Source organism: Dermacentor silvarum, chromosome 1 (genome assembly GCF_013339745.2).
Source record: "Dermacentor silvarum isolate Dsil-2018 chromosome 1, BIME_Dsil_1.4, whole genome shotgun sequence".
Lineage (NCBI taxonomy): Eukaryota > Metazoa > Arthropoda > Arachnida > Ixodida > Ixodidae > Dermacentor > Dermacentor silvarum.
In genome coordinates this window covers 190,551,742-190,571,362 of record NC_051154.1, presented here as the reverse complement: position 1 = coordinate 190,571,362, position 19,621 = coordinate 190,551,742, and the positions used below count along the sequence as shown (strand labels likewise).

General features: G+C 48.6%; 1 protein-coding gene across 4 annotated transcripts in view; it reads right to left on the bottom strand.

The window, feature by feature from the left end:
• The window catches only part of LOC119436549 (E3 ubiquitin-protein ligase UBR4-like), a 465,665-nt gene that overhangs the window by 412,815 nt on the left and 33,229 nt on the right, over positions 1-19,621 (bottom strand). For all 4 annotated transcript variants that reach the window (XM_037703422.2, XM_037703424.2, XM_037703425.2 and 1 more), the window contains exon 4: positions 1,055-1,193. In XM_037703422.2, the coding sequence (XP_037559350.1) occupies positions 1,055-1,193 (139 nt within the window). The remainder of the gene's footprint in view (positions 1-1,054; positions 1,194-19,621) is intronic.

Below are 19,621 nucleotides of genomic sequence, written 5' to 3'. Positions count from 1 at the left end.
ATTGTTGAGACTTAGCTGTATAGACTTAGCTGTAATGTAGCCATTATTAAAATTGTGGTAGCATTGAGCTGCAAAAAAAAAAACAGACAATATTATCCTGTGGAAACATTTAAAAACTTTATTTACATGATGCAACATGACTAATGCAACATTCCAAAAATGACTGCACAATAAAATGCAAAGGACGAGCTGCACTGCATGTTCTTGCATGCATTTTGGCCAGGCAAAATTTTTAAGCCAGCCGACACAGTTTTGTGTCACTACAGACTTCTGCCACAGCAAAAACTGGGAGTGCATTACCTCTGTCTAACAATCAAAATGTTGCTTCGAATAAAGAAGGCTTATAAGTGTGCTTTGTGCTCAGCACACTCATTGCACAGCCTACGCAAGATGGTACAATGCCGGCTGCACACTCATACCTTCGTTTCTAGCACACAATTCCACTTTCATTTGTAATCTAAATTAACATTGTCACAGCTCATCTAGGTTACTGCCACACCTACTGTGTTTTTGTTATTTGGACGCTGTTTGAGCTGAACACGACTAACAAAGCTGCACCAGACCACATAAGTGCCACTGAAAGTGTGGAGCACGTCATGTGAGTTTTTGCATTCAAAGAAGTAGCTTTGATGCGACTCATGTCAAAATTACCATAATGTTGTGATTGAGATGCATTTGTATGTTTGAGGCTGCAATGGATAACTATTAAATAGTATAAATTACTTGTAGCAAAAGTAATAGGCATTTAAAAGTAAAAAAATCAATTAGAGCTATTAGTATCCAATTCAAATATCAGTATATGTGCATCTCTACCCTTGATGTAAAGAATGCAGTGCCTCAGTGGCTATGGCCTTTCGTTGGCGCACGCAAGGTCTGTTAGATCCACGGCAACCGTGGCCGCATCGAATGCAACAATTCTCACATACATCGCTCAGAACGCAATAGCCACTAAGGTGGGTGAATACGCAAAGTGCTAAATGCTGCATCTATCAGCAGTCGTAAGCAGGGAGAAAGTTCCTCCCACAGATTCTAATGCACACTCAAGGTAGCTTACCAGTCCCATCTGGTTTTGATGTCAAGCTGGGAGGAAGCTGGGCAGACTTGAGCACAGAGGAAAGAGAACTCAACTCAGACTTGGATGGCGTACCCGCATTTGAGAGAGACAGGCCACCAATAAGTACCATAATTTGGCTCTGAAAGTGGTAGAAAAAACATCAATTGAAGATATACTTCAACTGTGCTAAGAAAATTGATGTATAAAAATCTTTGACATCATTATGAAAACTTAATTTGCATAATAAATCTTCATACAGTCAAACTAATAAGAATATTCAAGTGCCAAGGAAATCCCATTGTTATAACCGATAATTGTTGGGAAGAAAGCGGAGAGGACAAACATGTAAAAATTTTATTTAGACAAAAACAGGTACAGTCAAATCAACTTGCTGCATTACCTGTTTTAACAATATTCGGTAGTAACAATGAGTAAGCCCTGGCACAGTACTTTTGTGTGTGTTCTATGGCAAAATAAACCACTTACTACAATGTTGCCATGCCACATTACTGGCTATAACAAATCTGGCTACTGAGTGTGCGCCAGAAAGAAAAGGAATACAAAATCAAGGAAAAGGAAAAAAAGAAAAAAGGCTCCCCGCTGCACCCACCTGCATGCTACATGGGGAAGGCACACCTTCGTCGCATTGCCCTACACATCACCAGCCGCCTGCGCCCCTGTCCCTTCCACCTCTCCAATACACAAGTCAACTGCACCGACATTGGAGAGGTGGAAGAGAGACCGCCGAGAGGCATGCGAGGCCGGCAATGCGTAGGGCGATGCGACGAAGGCGTGCTGTGTGGGGTGCGTGGCAGCTAGCTTTTTAACGCGCAGTGGTGCAACAGCCAAAATAGGATTTGGAGCAATTTTTGGAGCAGGAAAATCCAAATTTAGAGCAGGTTATGGGAAAAAAAAAAAAAACACCATTTTGGAGCACTACATCCCAAATTTGGGGCAGTTTCACAAACGCTTACTCATAAAACGCCATAAAATTTACCCCGCATAATAAACGCACCATCCAACTTTGCATTGGATTTCTGGAGGAAAAAAAAAGTGCGTTCATTACGCAAGTATATACGGTAATTCACATTAGCAGCGTAGGTGATGGCAGGGGCGCGATCGGAGATCGTTGTTGGGAGCGCGCGTTCAGTTTCGCCGTGCACGGTTGACCTAGGCCGCGCCCGGTGAAATTGAACGCGTGCTACGAACAACGACCTTGATCGCACCCCAGCTGTGCACTGCACGCAACTTTTTCCACCAAACACGCAGAAAGTACACATGCATTTCTTCGCGAGTGGTTCCCTTTAGTTTTGTTTTTTTCTGATGATATGTCGCGACGCTCAGGCGGTAGTCTAAACATGCAGCGACTGTGACAATTTTTTGGTGTTTCGCCGGTGTAGAGCGAAAATCGGCACCGTTTCATTAACGCGGTGTCTGCTGCTGCATGGAACCGAACCCTTGCTAGTTTTGTGCATTGCATCGCCTACAAAGCAAGCTCACGCCGTCTGTGCCGGGTCGCTTGCTGTACCGTACAAGCAAGTTTCCCGTGGAGTATTCGTACTCGCTCCGCTCGTGACTGCGTGCACAGATAATAGAGTAATATAGTGAGAAACTATGGCACAGATATGGCGAGGATCTTGTTGAGCCAACGCGGCAATGGCGAACTGCTTTCGTTACTGCAAGCAACGCGCGCACTCCGCGTCTCCGCGAGATTTTACTGCATATACAGCACGCCGCCCTGCAACCAGCAGCGAAAATATACTTCGACGCTCACCACCAAACATTCAAATGTCTCGTCTAGGCACTCCAGTTTGGATCTCGTCTGCGCTACTGGTACAGTGGCTACTACTGGTACTGTAATGGCATGTCAAGCTGCAAGTTGCAAACGCGGCCTTTATTTCTCGCTAAAACTAGCGTAACCGAGAAATTTCGCGGCAGGTCGGGCATTTTGGCGCAGCGTTGCGCAATTTCAACATATATTGCGGTTTTGGCGCAGCTCAGCACAAAAATACGAAATTGTATTAAAATGGCGCAATTGGCGCAGCTGTTGCACCCCTGGCAACAGTGTTAAGGGCCCTGTGTAGCAGAAAATCCTGTGTCAGCGTGGGTGTCGGCCGTGAGCGAAAATTTCCGTATATACGAGGTGTGGTCAAAAAGAAACCAAATTTTCAAAACAGCGCGCCAACCGGCAGAGGGAGTGCGCTACGTCTACTGAGCGCACGTAGTGGCAGGTTTAGACAACAAACTGTCATTTGCCACATTTCGCTCTGATTGTTAGTTGGCAAGCTACAGCCGCTGAGGTGAGCACGTACACAAGCTGTTTGTCAGATTAGTGCCAAAGTGGCAATGAAAGAGCTTGAAGAACAACGTGTGTGTGTTTGAAATTTTGCTACAAACTTGGCAAGACTTTCACAGAGACATCTCAATTGCTTAGCTAAGTATACGGGGAGGACTGCATGAGTCTCAAGCAATGCTACGAGTGGTTTAGGCATTATGATCACAGCAGAATGTCGGTTGTGAACGATCCCAAGCCTGGACGACTTTCCACGTCAACAGATGATGAACCTGTTGAGAGAGTTCGTGCAGCGATTCGTGGAAATCGTCGTTTAACTGTTCGAGAAGTTGCTGACGAAGTGAGCATCAGCGTAGGGTCATGCCATGAAATTTTGAATGACAAACTTGAGATGTGTCGTGTCAGTGAAAAATTCATGCCACGTTTGGTGACAGACAATCAGAAACAGACCCATGTTGAATTAAGCCAGGAACTGCTAGCCACTGCCAACGACAATGAAAACTTCCTTAAGAACATCCTAACAGGCGATTAGACATGGGTTTTTGGCTATGATATTGAACGAAGGTGCCGTCTTTGCAGTGGCTGCGTTTGAGGGATGCTGTGCGCTGTAAGAGGCCTGAATTGCATCATGACAATGCGCAGGTCCTTGACAGCAGCTATCTAGTGAAACATCACACTCCTGTTGTGCCCCATCCACCGTATGATTCGGACCTAGCCCCAGCTGGCGTTTTCCTGTTTCTCAAATATAAAACCTTGTTGAAAGGACATCGTTTCCAAACCATAGAGGAGATTCAGGACAATGCGACAAGAGACCTGCACGCCATCCCAGAAAATGCATTGCAGGAGGCTTTCCTAAAATAGAACAAACAAGGGAAACACTGCATTTCCAGTAGAGGGGACTACTTTGAGGGGGGGGGAGTGCTTAAATTGTTGTATAATAAGCAATAAAGATGTTATAGCAAAAGTTTGGTTTCTTTTTGAACACACTTCGTATATTTAGGTAGCGTAACCGAGAAATTTCGCGGCAGGTCGGGCATTTTGGCGCAGCGTTGCGCAATTTCAACATATATTGCGGTTTTGGCGCAATATGCCACGCCTTGCTATGAGACATGCGGTATATGCGGGTTATATTGCCACACCATTCTATCACAAAAGTTGCTGATACCTTCTCATGTTCTTGACAAAGTTAGTCCTCAGAATTTTGAGAATGACAACCCACAAACAAATATCATGAAACAAAACACCGACAGTGCATGCCTTTTATGTTAAATCTTCTGAAACTGAAATATTAAAAGTGTGAAACAATAACAAACATGAAAATGATCCAAAATTTTATTTGCCGCAGCTGTGCACTGCCTCCAGGATTGGCTCACGCAAGAGGCCGCATTTCTACCAAAAAGCTCGCCTTTGTTCATAGCGTTCACCACCAGCGTTTCCCAGTAAACATTACGGTTACATAAGCTGCAGTTGCCGGGAAGCGCGAGAAGCAGTCAGGGATCTTTGAATGCTATCGCGTTCCACTGTTAAAGGCGAAGCTCAAGAGTCCTCCAAGGTTTTTTTTCTCAAGGATGTTTCCTTTTTCCTTTCGATGGACAAACCCAGTATCTGGATTTAATTGTTATAACCAGTAACGCTACTTGGGAGCATTGCAGTAAGCAGTTTATTTCGGTTAGAACACATACAAAAGTTGATTGTAGAGTTGTGCTTGTAAGTTTGGAGACCATGCGAGCCCGTGGCCATGTGCATGCGCTGGCGGCTCGATGCCTGCAGTCGAGAGTGTCGCAGTGCGCATGCGCGTCCATACTATCTGGCTGGCCTGCTCACTCGCTCGCTGCACACCCACGAGTGCACCGTTCACGGAGTTTGTGGCCTAATTATGCATCTAATTATAGCATTAGAAAAGTTGATTAATCACTTATGAAAATAATTATGCAATTAGGCAGAATGCAAGAAAATAATCTGAGTAGCTCCAAGTGACGGCAGACAACATTACCTTGGTTCTGTCCAGCTACGTGACATATGCATATTTTTAAATCTTGGTGCATGATAGTTAAGACACCCAGTATATATCATATACAGTGTAGACCGCATGTAACGTAAGTCGCCGGAGTCACGAATATCCGCACTATAAGCGGTACCGCACTATAACCAAAGCAACAGTTTTCAATGCCCGCACATATGCAAAACATGTGCACCGAGCCGCCACGCGTATGCGACTGTTGAGGAATGCGGCTAGACCGTTTGCATTCAATGTACAGTCGAATCTCGTTAATTCGAACCAAATCACGCGGCGGCGCCTCCGACCGGCATTGCTCCGGCACCGCCATAGAGTAAAAGCTTAGGAGAGACCCCTCAATGTCGCGCGCGAAAAAAAAAAAAAAAAAAAAACACGGTCGAAATTTCACCCTCTCTCAAATGGCGCTGAGAGAGGGTGAAAAAGAGGCTGCGTTGCGCTGGAAGATGCGTGTACGTGCCGACGTCTCAGCCACGCTACCGTAGCCACGCGTAGAAAATGGCAGTGAACCCTTCTTTCTCCTTTATGCTTTCTCTACTTTCTAGTCACGTGTTGACCTTGCATGCGCGGCTATGGTGAAGCGGGAAGCAGTGGCGCTGTCCCAGGCTGGCCAGCGAAACTGCCCACGCCGGCAAACGCCCGCTTCCCTATAACGGCAGAAAACGAAACTTCGGGGAGCTGGCGTAGGGCCGGCCGGCAGGCGTGCACGGTGACAGTCGAAAGTGAGGGAGCTACGAGGGAGGGCGAGGGGAGCCACCGAAGCGGCGGAGTTGAGGCGAAATCCGCCCCTGTCGCCCTCCTCCCTCACATTCCACGGTCTCCGCGTGCGCCCTTCGCCGTGCTGTGCCGGCGCCGCCCGCTCCCTGAAGTTTCGTTTACTGCCGTTATCGTGAAGCGCGCGTTGGCCAGCGTTGGCAGTTTCATGGCCCTCGCTTGCTATGCGCGCCGTGATATTTCACGACTCGCACTCAAGATTCTGGCTTCAGCCTCACTGGCTGTTCGTTCGCACCACGTGCCCTTCTCCTCCACTTCGTCTCTCTTTCTTCCTTGAGCACTCCTTGGGATGCCCGTTTGAGGGGAGCGTTCGCCGTCTCCGTTGACTTCCGTACTCCCAGGCAGCCGCACTGTAACCGGTATTTCGTTTCCCGCAACTGCACTATAAGCGATACGTGTATACTGTGAGGTGCCTCTGAGACTCCCACGTCTTTCCCGCCTTTAGCTTGGAGAGGAGAGCCGAGTGTCTGCCCTGCTGCCAAGAAGGACTGTTGTGTAGAGTCACGCTGGCGCGCGCTAGCCCTTGTATTGCACCGTATGCCTTGCCAACATTAATAAAGACGTCGACCTGCGTCGACGTTACTGCCTTCGTGTCAAGCCTCAAGCATCTCGCCCCAGCCTCGCCCTCACATTTGGCGCAGTCGATCAAGAATCTCGCCTCGCCGTTCGCTCACGCCGTGCCGCTGCTCCCGCCAGGCCCGCCTAGTCGCCACCATTGTCTGCCTCCTTGCTCCCGCCAAGTAAGCGCCATGCCGGGATTGAATTGGGCCAAAGTCGACGCTGCCACCGTCGCATGCTTCAGCACCAGCTCATTCGCCGCGGAATAGACGTTACCGGGTCAAGAGACGACCTGATTCAACGTTTGACAGCGTGCCTGGAGGAAGCTCGTGCAGCGATTCCGAAAGCACCGAGACCGGCCTCAGCGCCAGTTTCCTCGACCGGAGTGCAATTCCCTGCCTCGCCCCTTACTCCGACAGTTTGTCAAGCAATTCCAGGTGCAACGTCGCAAGTGCATGCGCCCACTTCATACGTCCCACCGCCACCGTGGTCCTACCCAACGCCGCTGCTCGTTTGCGACGATACAGCCATGCCAGCGCATGAAGTTTTTTTGCCGCCACAGGAACCGCAGCCTTTTGTAACAACACCCAGCTTTGCAACGGCTCCACGATACCCCCAGCCACCATTTGGGACGACATTTTCGCCAATGTCACCGCAGTACCAGGCCCCTTCCTTGCCACAGCTGTAAGTGAAAACCATGGCCGACGTATCGTCTACCCTGCCATTGTTCGAGAACTGCCACAAGCAAAGTGCGCGTTTGTGGATTGAGGAGATTCAACGAACGCAGCAGCTAACTTCGTGGTCGCCAGAAACAACCCGCCTCATCGCCGCAAGCAAGTTGAGAGGCACTGCAAAAAACTGGCACCTGACTCTTGGCCCGCAGTTCCCTACTTGGGATACGTGGCGTAAAGCTTTCCTGGACGCATTCGCCGACGAGCTGACTCTCCTGCAATGGCAGCAGCAAATTATGTCCCATGTACAGTCCAGCTCTCAGTCACTTCGCGACTATGCCTATGCTTCGAGTAATCGAGAAATGTCCAGCGCCACTGACAGAGCCTCAGAAGGTGGAATATCTCCTGCACGGCATTCAGTGCGCGGGAACCGCACCAAGCATAGCAGGCCCGTCGTCAGTATCCAGCTTTACTGATATATGCACGCAGCTTGATAGGGCTATGCAACATATGCATAGCATATGCATTTGCATAGTCAGGCCAGGGCTATTGCCGAGGATCTCGAGAGATTTTTCTCCGGCGATGGACCGCTGGCAGCCTAGCCCCGGGCACCAACAGCCATAACCGTTGGACATATAAAGTTTATTCCTATCCTATCCATATGCAGATCGCAAGCAACCTGACTGATCGTCCTGACCAGACTCTTCGCAGTCAAAATAACGGGATTATGCCTTTGAGACAAGTTTCTTCTGCATCATTACTGCCTTCAGTGGCACCTCCAACAGTCGGTAGCTTCAGGGAAAGTCGTGTGCCCCCGTCTCGCCCTGCCAGTCCTCCACATAGCCGTCGCATAGCAGATCTACCGCCTGCCGAGCAGGAAGCTCGGTACTCGGCTCTGTCACAGCGTTATGGTGTCCCTGCGTTTCGCCCAGGACAGTCATTGTGCGAAGCTGTTTGCTTCAAGTGTCACGAAAAGGGCCACCTAGCATCAAAGTGCCCAACAAAGCAAGAGAACGTCACACAGCAGCCAGCCACAGCGTCAACATCACTTCATGCAGCAGCCCCTGCGTTGCACACAAGCCCTTTTGAAGACGTCCATGGCTCCCATCTGAAGTGTTCCTTCTTTACAGCTGACATTGTAATCTTGGGCTCCTACGACGCCTTCCCGGACACAGGGTTTAAGATAACTACAGTAAAAGCTCGATGATACGAATCTCACGGGGTCACGAAAAATATTCGTATTAGTCGAAATTCGTATCATCGAAACACAATTAAAACTACTGTCGAATCTCGATAATTCGAACTCGACGGGGCCCGAAAATTTGTTCGAATTAAAAGGACGTATTTTTGAAGTATTCGTGCACCATAGCACGATGCACGAACGGTGCGAGTCATGAAAATATCGCGGCGCGCAAGCGCATAGCAAGCGCGGGCCACGAAACTGCCCACGCCGGCTAACGGTCGCTTCCCGATAACGACAGAAAACGAAGCTTCAGGGAGCGAGTGGGCGGCGCCAGCACACGGGTGCGCGCGGAGACCGTCGTCGAAGGTGAGGGAGGAGGGCGGCAGGGAAGCGGATTTGGCCGCGTCAACTCCGCCGCTTCGGTGGCTCCCCTCGCCCTCTCTCTCAACTCCCTCGTAGCTCTCTCACCTTCGACTCCGTGCGCGCCCGCCGCCGTGCTGGCGCCAGATTATTTTAGCCGCCCCCTGAAGTTTCGTTTTCTGCCGTTATCGGGAAGCGAGCGTTTGCGGGCGTGGCAGTTTCGTTGGCCCGACTGTGCCTTCGCCGCTGCTTCCCTCTGCGCTGCTGCCGCAGCGTGCAAGGTCAACATGTGACTAGAAAATAGAGGAGAAGGGTTCACTGCCATTTTATCCGCGTGGCTGAGACGTCGGCACTAGTGTGTGCTAGAATACGGTTGTCTAGAACCCTAGTCGGCACGTACACGCTTGTTCCGGCGCGATGCAGAAACGGCGACCTTGCAATTTGAGAGAGAAGAAAATTTCCGCCGCGGGTTCTTTTTTTTTTCCCCGTTCCTTCGCGCGCGGCATTGAGGGGTCTCTCCTGAGCTTTTGCTCTATGGCGGTGTCGGAGCAATGCCGGTCGGAGGCGCCGCCGCGTGATTTGGCGCGCTGCTAAGAGCATTGTCGGTGCGCGGTATGTTCGAAATAAGCGTGTTCGAATTCGCTTGCTTCGCGTTGACGTTGAACGAAAGCACGTTTTTCATGATAGTCTCGCTGTGCAACAATTGTGCTCAGTGTTGACGTTGCGAGGCCTAGCTCCTTAGCCAACTCCGTCTGCTTCCTCTTGGGATCCTCATCGACCTTTCGAAGAATGTCTAATTTCTCTTTAAAGGAGAGTGCTTTCCGCTTGCGAAACATAGCTCGCTGCGACTAAGCAAAATGGCGCAAACACGAAGAATGCGGCCCGAAGCGCAGCAGCCACTCCATCTGACGGCTCGCAGAAAAGGAGAAAAAGTACAAAAGCACCAAAAGCGCCACCGCTTCAAACTCTTCGCGCCCAGTCGCGGAGTCCGCGCTGTCCGGCGCCGCGCCTCCGCACCAAAACAGAAGGAGAGAAAGCGCGTGACTGCGCGCTGTTCTCTTTCGCGGCCGTCGGTGGGGCGGCGTTTATTCGTATCAACCGACGCAGGCTGAAAATCGATTCGTAACAACCGTTCTCTAGCACGTTGACAAAGTAATGGGGCTCGGCCGGGACCACAGAAAAATTCGTATCATCCGGAAATTCGTATTAGCCGTGATCGTATCATCGAGCTTTTACTGTATAGTGACCAAGTCTGCAATCAAGAATCTTCCACTGATGCCCTGGACACACGAACCCCTAATCGTTGTTGGTGGATCGAGTGTGCATCCCGAAGGCACGGTCTGCCTGAAGATTGAAGATTACAGTGGGCCCCATAACAGCTCTAGTGGAAGCCGCTGTGATCAGCAATAATGTCTTTCCAGTGACACTGGGTGAAGATTGGTTTCGTGCCAGCAATACAAGACTTGTGTTCGCACCTCCAAATCCAGCCGAAATCCACCATCTGGCCTCTGGTACAGTCATACAAGCGCACCAGAAGCTGTATCCACGTGCCTCATGTGCAGTAATTCTTCGGCAGTCATTCCTAGTTCAATGTACTGAAGTGCCATGTTCATGCTGTCTCCAAGAAGCACCTCTCCCAGGAATGGAGCCCCTTTGGAAGCCTTTGTGCAAAAGCCTGCCAGAACAAGCCACTGTTGCTCCAGAAGGTACAGTAGCCATAACAATTCATCCTGATCGTCCTCCCGCTTTTGTGGCAAAGGACTTATCAGAGATGCAGCAAGTAGCTCTGGCTACGGCCCTTTCAGATCATCATCTCACATTTGCTCATGATGAGGATGACATGGGCCATTTCAAAGGTGTGGAACATTGCATAAACTTAGTGCCCGATGCCGTGCCGTACAGCCGAAGTCCATGTCGACTTGCCTCTCTTTTTGCATTGCTAGTGCTGTACTTTTTCTTCTCCAGTTGTGTAAGCAGCAAGGGCTCATTATTATCTGTCCTCCACAAGGCCTCCCCAGAAATCAGTCATGCGTAACTAAGTTAAAGGAAGCAGCATTCGCTGTAAACACTACACTCAATGCAAGCACTGGCTTTAGTCCATTTGAGCTACTCTACGGGTACATCCCAAGGCTACCAGCGGAACGCTACCGGCCAGTGAGCAACTCCTCGCTCACAGATCGTCTTCTGGATGTCCAAGCACATCATACTGAAGCCATGGCTAACTGCGAAGCTCAAGATCCTGGGAAGCACATCTATGACAGAACACATTGTCCGCATACATTCGGTGTGGGCGATTTTGTGTAGATCCGTCGCCAACAACCTGTGCTTCTAGGGCTTGAGAAACTGTCCCCTCGCTTCAGAGGCATCTACCGCCTAGCAGAACCTCTTACGCCTGCGACATTTAGGGCCATCCAGGTTTCAAGTCCGTCCACCAGGCACTCTGCTCAGCCAAGAACAGTGCACATTTCACAACTCAAACGTTATGTGCCGCCACTGCCTGTAATGTGCCTGGAAGACACAGCGTCAACTTTGTCTTCGTCCTCTGAACAAGATTTGCCTTATTGCTCTCAGCAGTGCGAACCGCCCAGCCTGCAGCAATCAACCGTCAGTGTGTCGCATAGCTCAGAAACTGCATCTGCTTTGCCGCTGAACGATCAGTGTCCAGCCAGACAGCGCAGACTGCCCACCCATCTTCAGGACTATGAAGTGGACCTTTGAAAGTGCTGTGCTTGTGCCCCTTGCAATTTCTTTATACAGTTTGTCTTTGCCTGATTTTGACTTTAATCCATGTAGAACATTTATTGCCTTGCCTCGTCTGTTGCTATTTGCCTGTCATATGCCTCTGTTTTCCTGTTTCGCCATTCATGCCTAGTATTGCCATACATTGCCTGTTGTCCATGTTTAGCGTTTTCTCCCCTTTGCCCAGCCTTACTTCACAATTGTAATCAAAGAGGACTTTGATCATAAAAGTGGGGCCGGATGTGAGGTGCCTTCGAGACTGCCACGTCCACTTCGCCAGCCGCCCGACAGATGGCAGCACCTGTCTGGCGTTCTCCCCTGCTTTCCCTGCCTTTAGCTTGGAGAGGAGAGCTGAGTGAGTGTCTGCCTCGCTGCCATGAAGGACTGTTGTGTTGAGTCGCGCTGGCGCGCGCTAGCCCTTGTATTGTACCGTGTGCCTTGCCAACATTAATAAAGACGTCGACCTGCGTCGATGTTACTGCCTTCGTGTCAAGCCTCAAGCATCTCGCCCCAGCCTCACCCTCACAATACATGGAAGTGCTATGGGAAAATTAACGGGAGTCTGAAAAGACCGCACTATATCCGGTCGTGCACTATAAGCGGTTACGTTATAAGTGGTCTATACTGTACATGCAGCAAAATTTGCATAAACTACCGTCGCACACAGCAGTTTTTGTGGCATACAGGAGGTTCTATCTTCCGCAGCGGCTTTCAAGGTTTATTTGACCGTGTGAGGTTCTTTGGACAGTTCGGAAATAAGGTGGGAACTGCATTTGCAGACAGAACAGGGCTCTTTGGCGCGTCAAGTAGCACCCTTTTATCGAGCTCCGCGTAATATGCCGTCGATATCATATCCTCTGAAAAATGCTTGCAGACATGGTCGGTAGGCATTAGAGTTTGGTCTGCCTTCAGATTTTCACGGCGCCACTGCTCTGGACAACCGCTGTGGGATGGCGCTTTGAATAAAGGCACACGCTCTGCACAAGTCCGGTATTCAGAATTGCAGTTCAGAACGAATCACTTTCTACCCATTTCAAACCCCCTCAGAAGGCCACTGCCACCTTTGTCGAGGGCCCGTGGCGAAAATACCCAAGCACAAGCTCATGAAACGCATGCGAACAAAATGCGTGCCTTCAAAACAGCGCGGCCGCACATGCAAGCAAGCAGACACAGCAGCAGCAGCAGCAGGCACCTTGCTGCCAAGGCTGGGACCGCATTCTAAAGCGCCCTCTATGACGGCACCGACCGAGCTGAACATAATCTGGACGCAAGCGGGCGGCACTCTCGCGCGCTTTGTGGGGAGAATGTCAGCACCTCTCTATTATTCTTAACATCGGCTGCTGGTTGTTATATCCGATATATTGTAAAGGGGCCCCACACCCGGTCTGGCTATTTTGAGCTGACAAGCACAGTGCATACAATGCGCGCTAACGATTGTGTCTGCAAAGTCTTACACTGCTATGCGCTGCGAAAACAGCTGAAATTTCAAACCAAACACAGTGTTCCCTTCTCCTCGCAGGCCCCGCCCCGCTCCCAGCAGAAGAGTCGATATCATTTAACAAGTGTGCTTACTTAGCAGTGCGGTGCCGTCACTCCCAGTGACACATGACTGAGAATTATTCAAGGAAACAGCAGTTATTTGTTTGACCTGTGGCTTCAATAGACGAATTGAAGTTTAGACAAATAATAAAACAAACAAACCAAATGTCTGCATGTCTGTTTTATTTCACACAGCAGCAAGAGAAATGTACTACTTCCGTTTTGTCTGCTTGTTCCTACATCGTGCAGTCACACGCGCAGAGAACTACAGCACATGGTCATACTCTTTGATGCACTCACATCTACCTCATTGTTTATGTGGCACTGACTTATAATAACGCTAATCTGGTGCGAGCGGTACGACGACGCAGTGTATCGTGGTTAGGGTCCATGAGCCGGGCTGGCCTCTGCAAATGTGCGCACCCGGAGAGATCCAGTTCGCAGAAGCAGCCAGACAACGCAGGCGTTCTCGTTCACAGCTCGCAAGATCATGTTCAGAGTGAAACCAAACAAGCGCAACAGTTCATAGGCTCATACACAAGACCGTCACTGGAAGAGCGCCACGCAGCAAAAACGCAATAAAAAAAAAAAAGAGGAAAAAGAAGGTAGGGACAATGATGTGTATGTGATGCAATCCTCCGGCTCCAGTATGGGAGAACGCAGGGAAGGAATTTTGCTTGCAGAGTCTAGATGGAGCAACTGGCGAGAGTGTCAACGTTGGCAGTGAAGCTCGCCTCCTGAAATCATGGGTTCGTGACACTTCAAATATTTCTATCTCTGCCAATAAGGAACCAATTTGAAAAATGATTGTGGGAGAACGCTCCCCTAGCGGGCAATTAACAATTTCGAGTATATTACCAAAATTTTAAAACATTTTAAAATCAGCATTATTATAAATTGCTTCGACTGTACTAACTTTTAATGCTTGCAAACAATTTGCATTCCTCAGACTTCCCCCTATATGGGCTAATGTGCGCTCATGTAAATAAATGCTTCATGCATTATGCAGGTGCTTGACTCTCTCACGTCCCCTAAAGTCCTGTCTTCCCCACACGGCTCTCACGTCTTGCAATGTTTAGCTTCACCATGTGACATGTAATCTTGGGAGTCAGTGTGGCATCTACAATTAGAGATGGCACGAGTGCTCCGATGCAAGTACCATCTGATGGCAAGGATAATTGCAAGAGAAACTTTCTTCCTCCTTTTTGGCTGCGGGACATTGGCATGTGCCGATAGATCTCACGTTCGTCAGAACACTTCACAGGACTAGCTCACGAAAGGATTCCCACGCACCTTCAAAGACCGGCACCAGCGAACACAATCGCTTGGACACGCTTCCATGGGACCGCACACATGAATGACTTAGGCGGTAGTGTCAAATATGGGCAAACATTATTTGCTCTATCCTTGTGTGTTGAGTCAAAGTTCCTTGATTCCTTGACGTTATAACAAATCAGCATGTTCCGATCTGTGTATGTATTTTGGCTAGCTCGCATTGTGCAAAAAAAAAAAAAAACAATAACTTTTTGTATGTTCACCCTACTGCGTGTCATGTCCTTTATTACCAAAAGTACTTCAGACTCTACAGCATTTCTTTGTACAGCTGCTGACAGCCATTTGGTGCAACCAAATTGTATGCCACTACACAAATGTTCAGGCTGTGTTCCCAACACATGGCAAGTTTACCAAAACATTATCTGCCATTCTAGGTGCTCACAGAGCATAACATGATCTATGCAGTGAATAGGTCCCCTAAGGACATGCAGATGATGATGATAAGTGGTGTTTAATGACACAAGGGCCAGGTCTGGCCAAAGAGTGCCATGCAAGTGATTACGAGTATTTAATGGAACAATGAACTACAAAGCATAGATGGAACATGGCTGTATACAGTGAAACCTCCCTTGAACGAACATCAAGGGACCCCAGGAAAAAGTTTGTTAAAGTGAAAGTTCGCTGAACTGAAATAGCTATGTTGCAACTTGTTATCAGGAGCTAAAGAAAACATTAGTTGTTGAAATGAAATTTGAACCCTTTCATTTGTAATGCTGCTTACCTGAATGTGAATTTCTGCTTATTTAGCCTGTTTTGAAGAATGCAGTAATCTTTTGCTGCACTTGTGCACTTAGGACTGCAGTTGGTAAAATGCACCGGTCTCATCTGTGTTGTACACATCGTCCGGGCTGTAGTGGCTGATCACGTCGCGGAATTTCTCTTCTCGCCACGTACTTGCAGCAGCGATGTCTGCACAGCTTGCCTCCCCACACACCTGTTTCCATGCGATTCCATAACGCGCCCGAAAACGATGCAACCATCCACTGCTTGCGTCAAAGCCAGTGACATCGAAAAGTGCTGCGAATTCAACAGCCTTCTCTTGAATCATGGGTCCTGAAACTGGAACGTTTCTGGATCATAAATTCTTTGGCCATGTGGCAACAGCGTTGTCTACTTTACTGAAATATCCAGTGCACAGTCTCTTGCGCGCGGGCCCGAGCTGCGCACTCTCCGATGCGGCCACAATTGCTTGACGCTTCCGTTTGACACTCATAACGAGCACGAGGTTGCAGGGCGAAGGCTGCAGCTGTCACTGCGACTGTGGCTCCGTTTGGTTACGAAAATACGTACGTAGCCAGCCAATCCAGTTCAAAGCCAAAGGGGTCCGACTGTTCGTTGTGCGGTATGAAGCGCCGCTATCAGAGTAAAATAATGGCCTCCGCAATGGGCACCGGTGGCCACTGGCGGAACTTATCGCAAAGGCCACGGTAAAGCTATGCTACAGAAAGTGCGGTTGCACTTACGATCAATATGACGTGGGAGGCATTGGATGGTGTCGCAAAATATGTTCGTATAACTGAAATGCGCTATGCACTATATTTCGTTTAACTGAAATGCGTTAGCATTGGGACCAATGGCGCTTCGGCGGGAGATTTAAAAATAAGTTCGTACAACTGAATACAGTGAAACCCCGATTATACGACGTTCTCGGGACCGCGGAAAAGCGTCGTAAAATGCGGGCGTCGTAAAATCCGAACACAGAAATTTATGCGTACAAAAAACACTGTTTAGCACGACGTAATAGCGAGAAACTTCTGCGCAAACTACCACACACTTAAAAAAAATCCGTGAGCTTCTTTTGCACTTTCTTGGAGCCCAACCGCAAAAGCTTCCCCTCAAGTTTGGCAACGTCCGAAAGAACGTCCTCCGTGGCTTCGCGTGTACAAACGTAGCTCCTTATGCCATCTATGTGCCGTAGCATATCGGCAAATGACGTAGGGACGGCAACATCTGCGGCGTCGGCAGCGGCGGCGTCGTCCTCGTCTGATGTCGCAGTGTCGGCATCGGGCAATGCCTCCGCGATTGCATCGTCCAGCGACAGTTCGCTGCAGACGGCAACGTCGTCGTCGGCCTCCACGAACTCGGCGAAGGTTGTAGATGGGTGCAGGCGCTCGAAGTCGTCGTCGTCGACGGTGCTTGCATTCTCCTCCATCAAGGATGTGGAGTCGCCAGCGGTGGAGGCGTCAGCAGTGGAGGCAGTCTCTCGCACAAAGCCACAATGCCTAAACGAGTTCGCAATTGTGCTCTGCGACACTGCGCTCCACGAACAGCCGTGCGTGTCGAGACGATCGCGGACAACACGAGCGACGACCACGTTGTTTTCAAACGGGTGCTCACAAAGAAAGAAACGCTTCCCCGGCGGCGTCTACGCGACGAGAGCGGGAGAGAGAGTTCAGAAAGGGTACAGCGAATGGGGGAATACCACAACCTCGCCACTCCACCGACTCTACGGCCGCTAGGAGGACGAGGGGAAAAACGAACGGCAGCGGAAAGCCGGAATGAACCGGTTTTCTGGGCGCTCGGCTTGCGATGGGGTGCCCTCCGCGATTGCGTGCCCTCCTGAAAGAGCCGTCGCGACGAAAGACGCCTGCATCATTTCCCTCTTGTTCGCCGTTCGGTCCCCCCCCCCGTTCCGCGTGGATCGTCGTGTAAAGGCCGTTTCACATGGTGCGATTTTGCACTGCGATTTTGCACTGCGATTATCGCACCGGAAGTGCGATTTCCGTCGCATGCGACGAAAATCGCAGTCGCAGGGCCGATTCTGCGAATTTCGGCTGCGACCAACCGGTTGGTCGCAGCGTCGCAACGTCGCAGCAATCGCTGCGATTTTTCCGCCGAAATTGCGCCGAGAGGTATTTCGCGGTCTGTTTTGGAAAATGGCGGCGGTCGCTCAACGCAACGTTTATAGATACTTTTTTCTCTATAAATATTGGATCAACAAGCCTCGAACAGTGCAACTAATTGAGTGGAGCCTTGGATTGCGCAATCGGTACGTAACATCAGCACCGACACGCGAACAGTGCAGATAAAAACTCGTAGGTCAGATTCGGTTCTGTGATTTCTACGAGTTTGTTGACACGCTACGTTGCTAATCTGGCGACGCTGTTTTTTTAGGTTGGCTTCGGGTGCTGATAGTACGTACTTTTGCGTGATTTTCCGTTATTCACACGCGCTGCGAGTTAGTAAACACTACAGGTGTCCCTCACGGGAAGGCATGGCCTTCGGATGTCGTCCCAATTTTCTGGTTCTGGAGACAACTCGCGATATACGAAAACGCCACAGTTTTATCGCGGTATGCTTTTACGGACGGAACAATTTAAAGAATATGCAACTACGGACAAATACTGTGGTCAATAGGTCACGCTATACGCGCGACCATTTAGTTGCCGTCGGTTGGTTAGGGCTTTCATGCGCATTTTCCCCAATGAATTATCTCATTTCAAGGTTCTGTTGCTTCCGCTGCGAGACGCAAAGCGAACGTGCAAACTGGATATCGTAATGAATGTTCTACAATAGCATATTTCACGCTTTGACTGGGAATAAGCAGTATTGCCAATTTATTTTCGAAGCAATATTTAAACAGTTTTTTTCTAATTTTTCTGATGCATCATTTTTCTCCTGAATAAAAAAACCAATAAACCTCAGTGTGTTACAGACTTTGTATCCTTACTGCATCTGTATTAACCCTCACATTAAAAGGTAATTGCACATTTCGCTTACTTCAGTGCATCGAATTACTTTTGCTTATGCTGGTTGTAACATATCGCAGTACTCTAAGAAACTACTTAGCCATAAACATCCTTGCCTTTTCTTGCTTCTCTGTCTCTGCTTCCTGTAAAACACATGCAATAATGCGAAAAGCAGGCAGACATCTGGTTTTTATAAGTAGTAGATAACACATTAAACAAAAGCAGATCAAAATTGTGCAGTGAAGTTAGCCGGTTGCATTCCTTCGTGTGAATGATAGTATCTTTTCAAGTGTGGGTGGGTCTTGCATGTCCACAGCTCATAAAGTGTGCAGACTCATCACGAGGCGTAGGTATTGCCCATCAAAATGGAGGCAATGTTGCTAATGAGTCTGCACTTACATGTATTACTGCATAAACTCGTATAACCATATCCCATCATTACTCAATCGAGCTTGCTCAGTCCTATTCACCAAAATTCTACTTATCCAAGCTTGCTCCGACTCATATTCACCAAAATTGTACTTGGCCGAGCTTGATCTGACTAATATTCACAAAGATTCTACTCAGGCAAGCTTGCACCGAGTCATATTCACCAAATATCTACTTAGCCAAGCTTGCTCTGACTTATATTCATCAAAATTCTACTCAAGTGAGCTTGCACTGAGTCATATTCACCAAAAATCTACTTGCCGAGCTTGCTTTGACTCATATTCACTAAAATTATACTTGTATCAGCTTTCCCTGACTACCACATGACAATATTCACTAAAAGTTTACTCAACTGAGCTTGCTCTTACTCGTATTCACCAAAATTCTACTCAGTCAGGCTCAAACGAACTCAGACTCACGGTTAGTTCGAAGTCTTAGTGAGCCGACGTTTGAGTGAGTTCACCGTGCTATATATACATTACATTATGTGACCTGTGCGGTGAATAAGCAAACATTGTCTATGAGTATGTGTTGCATCGGGTGAAATAAGGACAACTGTAAACACTGCAGTTAGTTTTCTAGAGTTCAAAGCTTTCAAGCGTGAAAGCTTTGCCTCATGTCGATTCAAGCAAGTGCATTGGATCTGCATTATATTTTTTGCCAATCCTGCTGGCTGTCCTAGCCATTACATTTCAACACAAAGTTGAATAAATGACTGTAGTGCAATATATTAAAAAAAAAGATGCTTGAATCACTGCACGTATAACAATCAGAACATGACACAAACACATGTACGTAAGATGCACACAAATGATAAATACATAAACAGATGGAATCAGCTAGCCACCACCTATTGAAAAAAAAAAAAAGAAAAAGCACAGAGACTACGTATAACCATTCCCCTTGCCAGGTACATGGGCTATAGGAGAAACACACGTGCAACCTAGCAGTTACCTCGAGGTAGCAGCTACGGACGCTTTTGA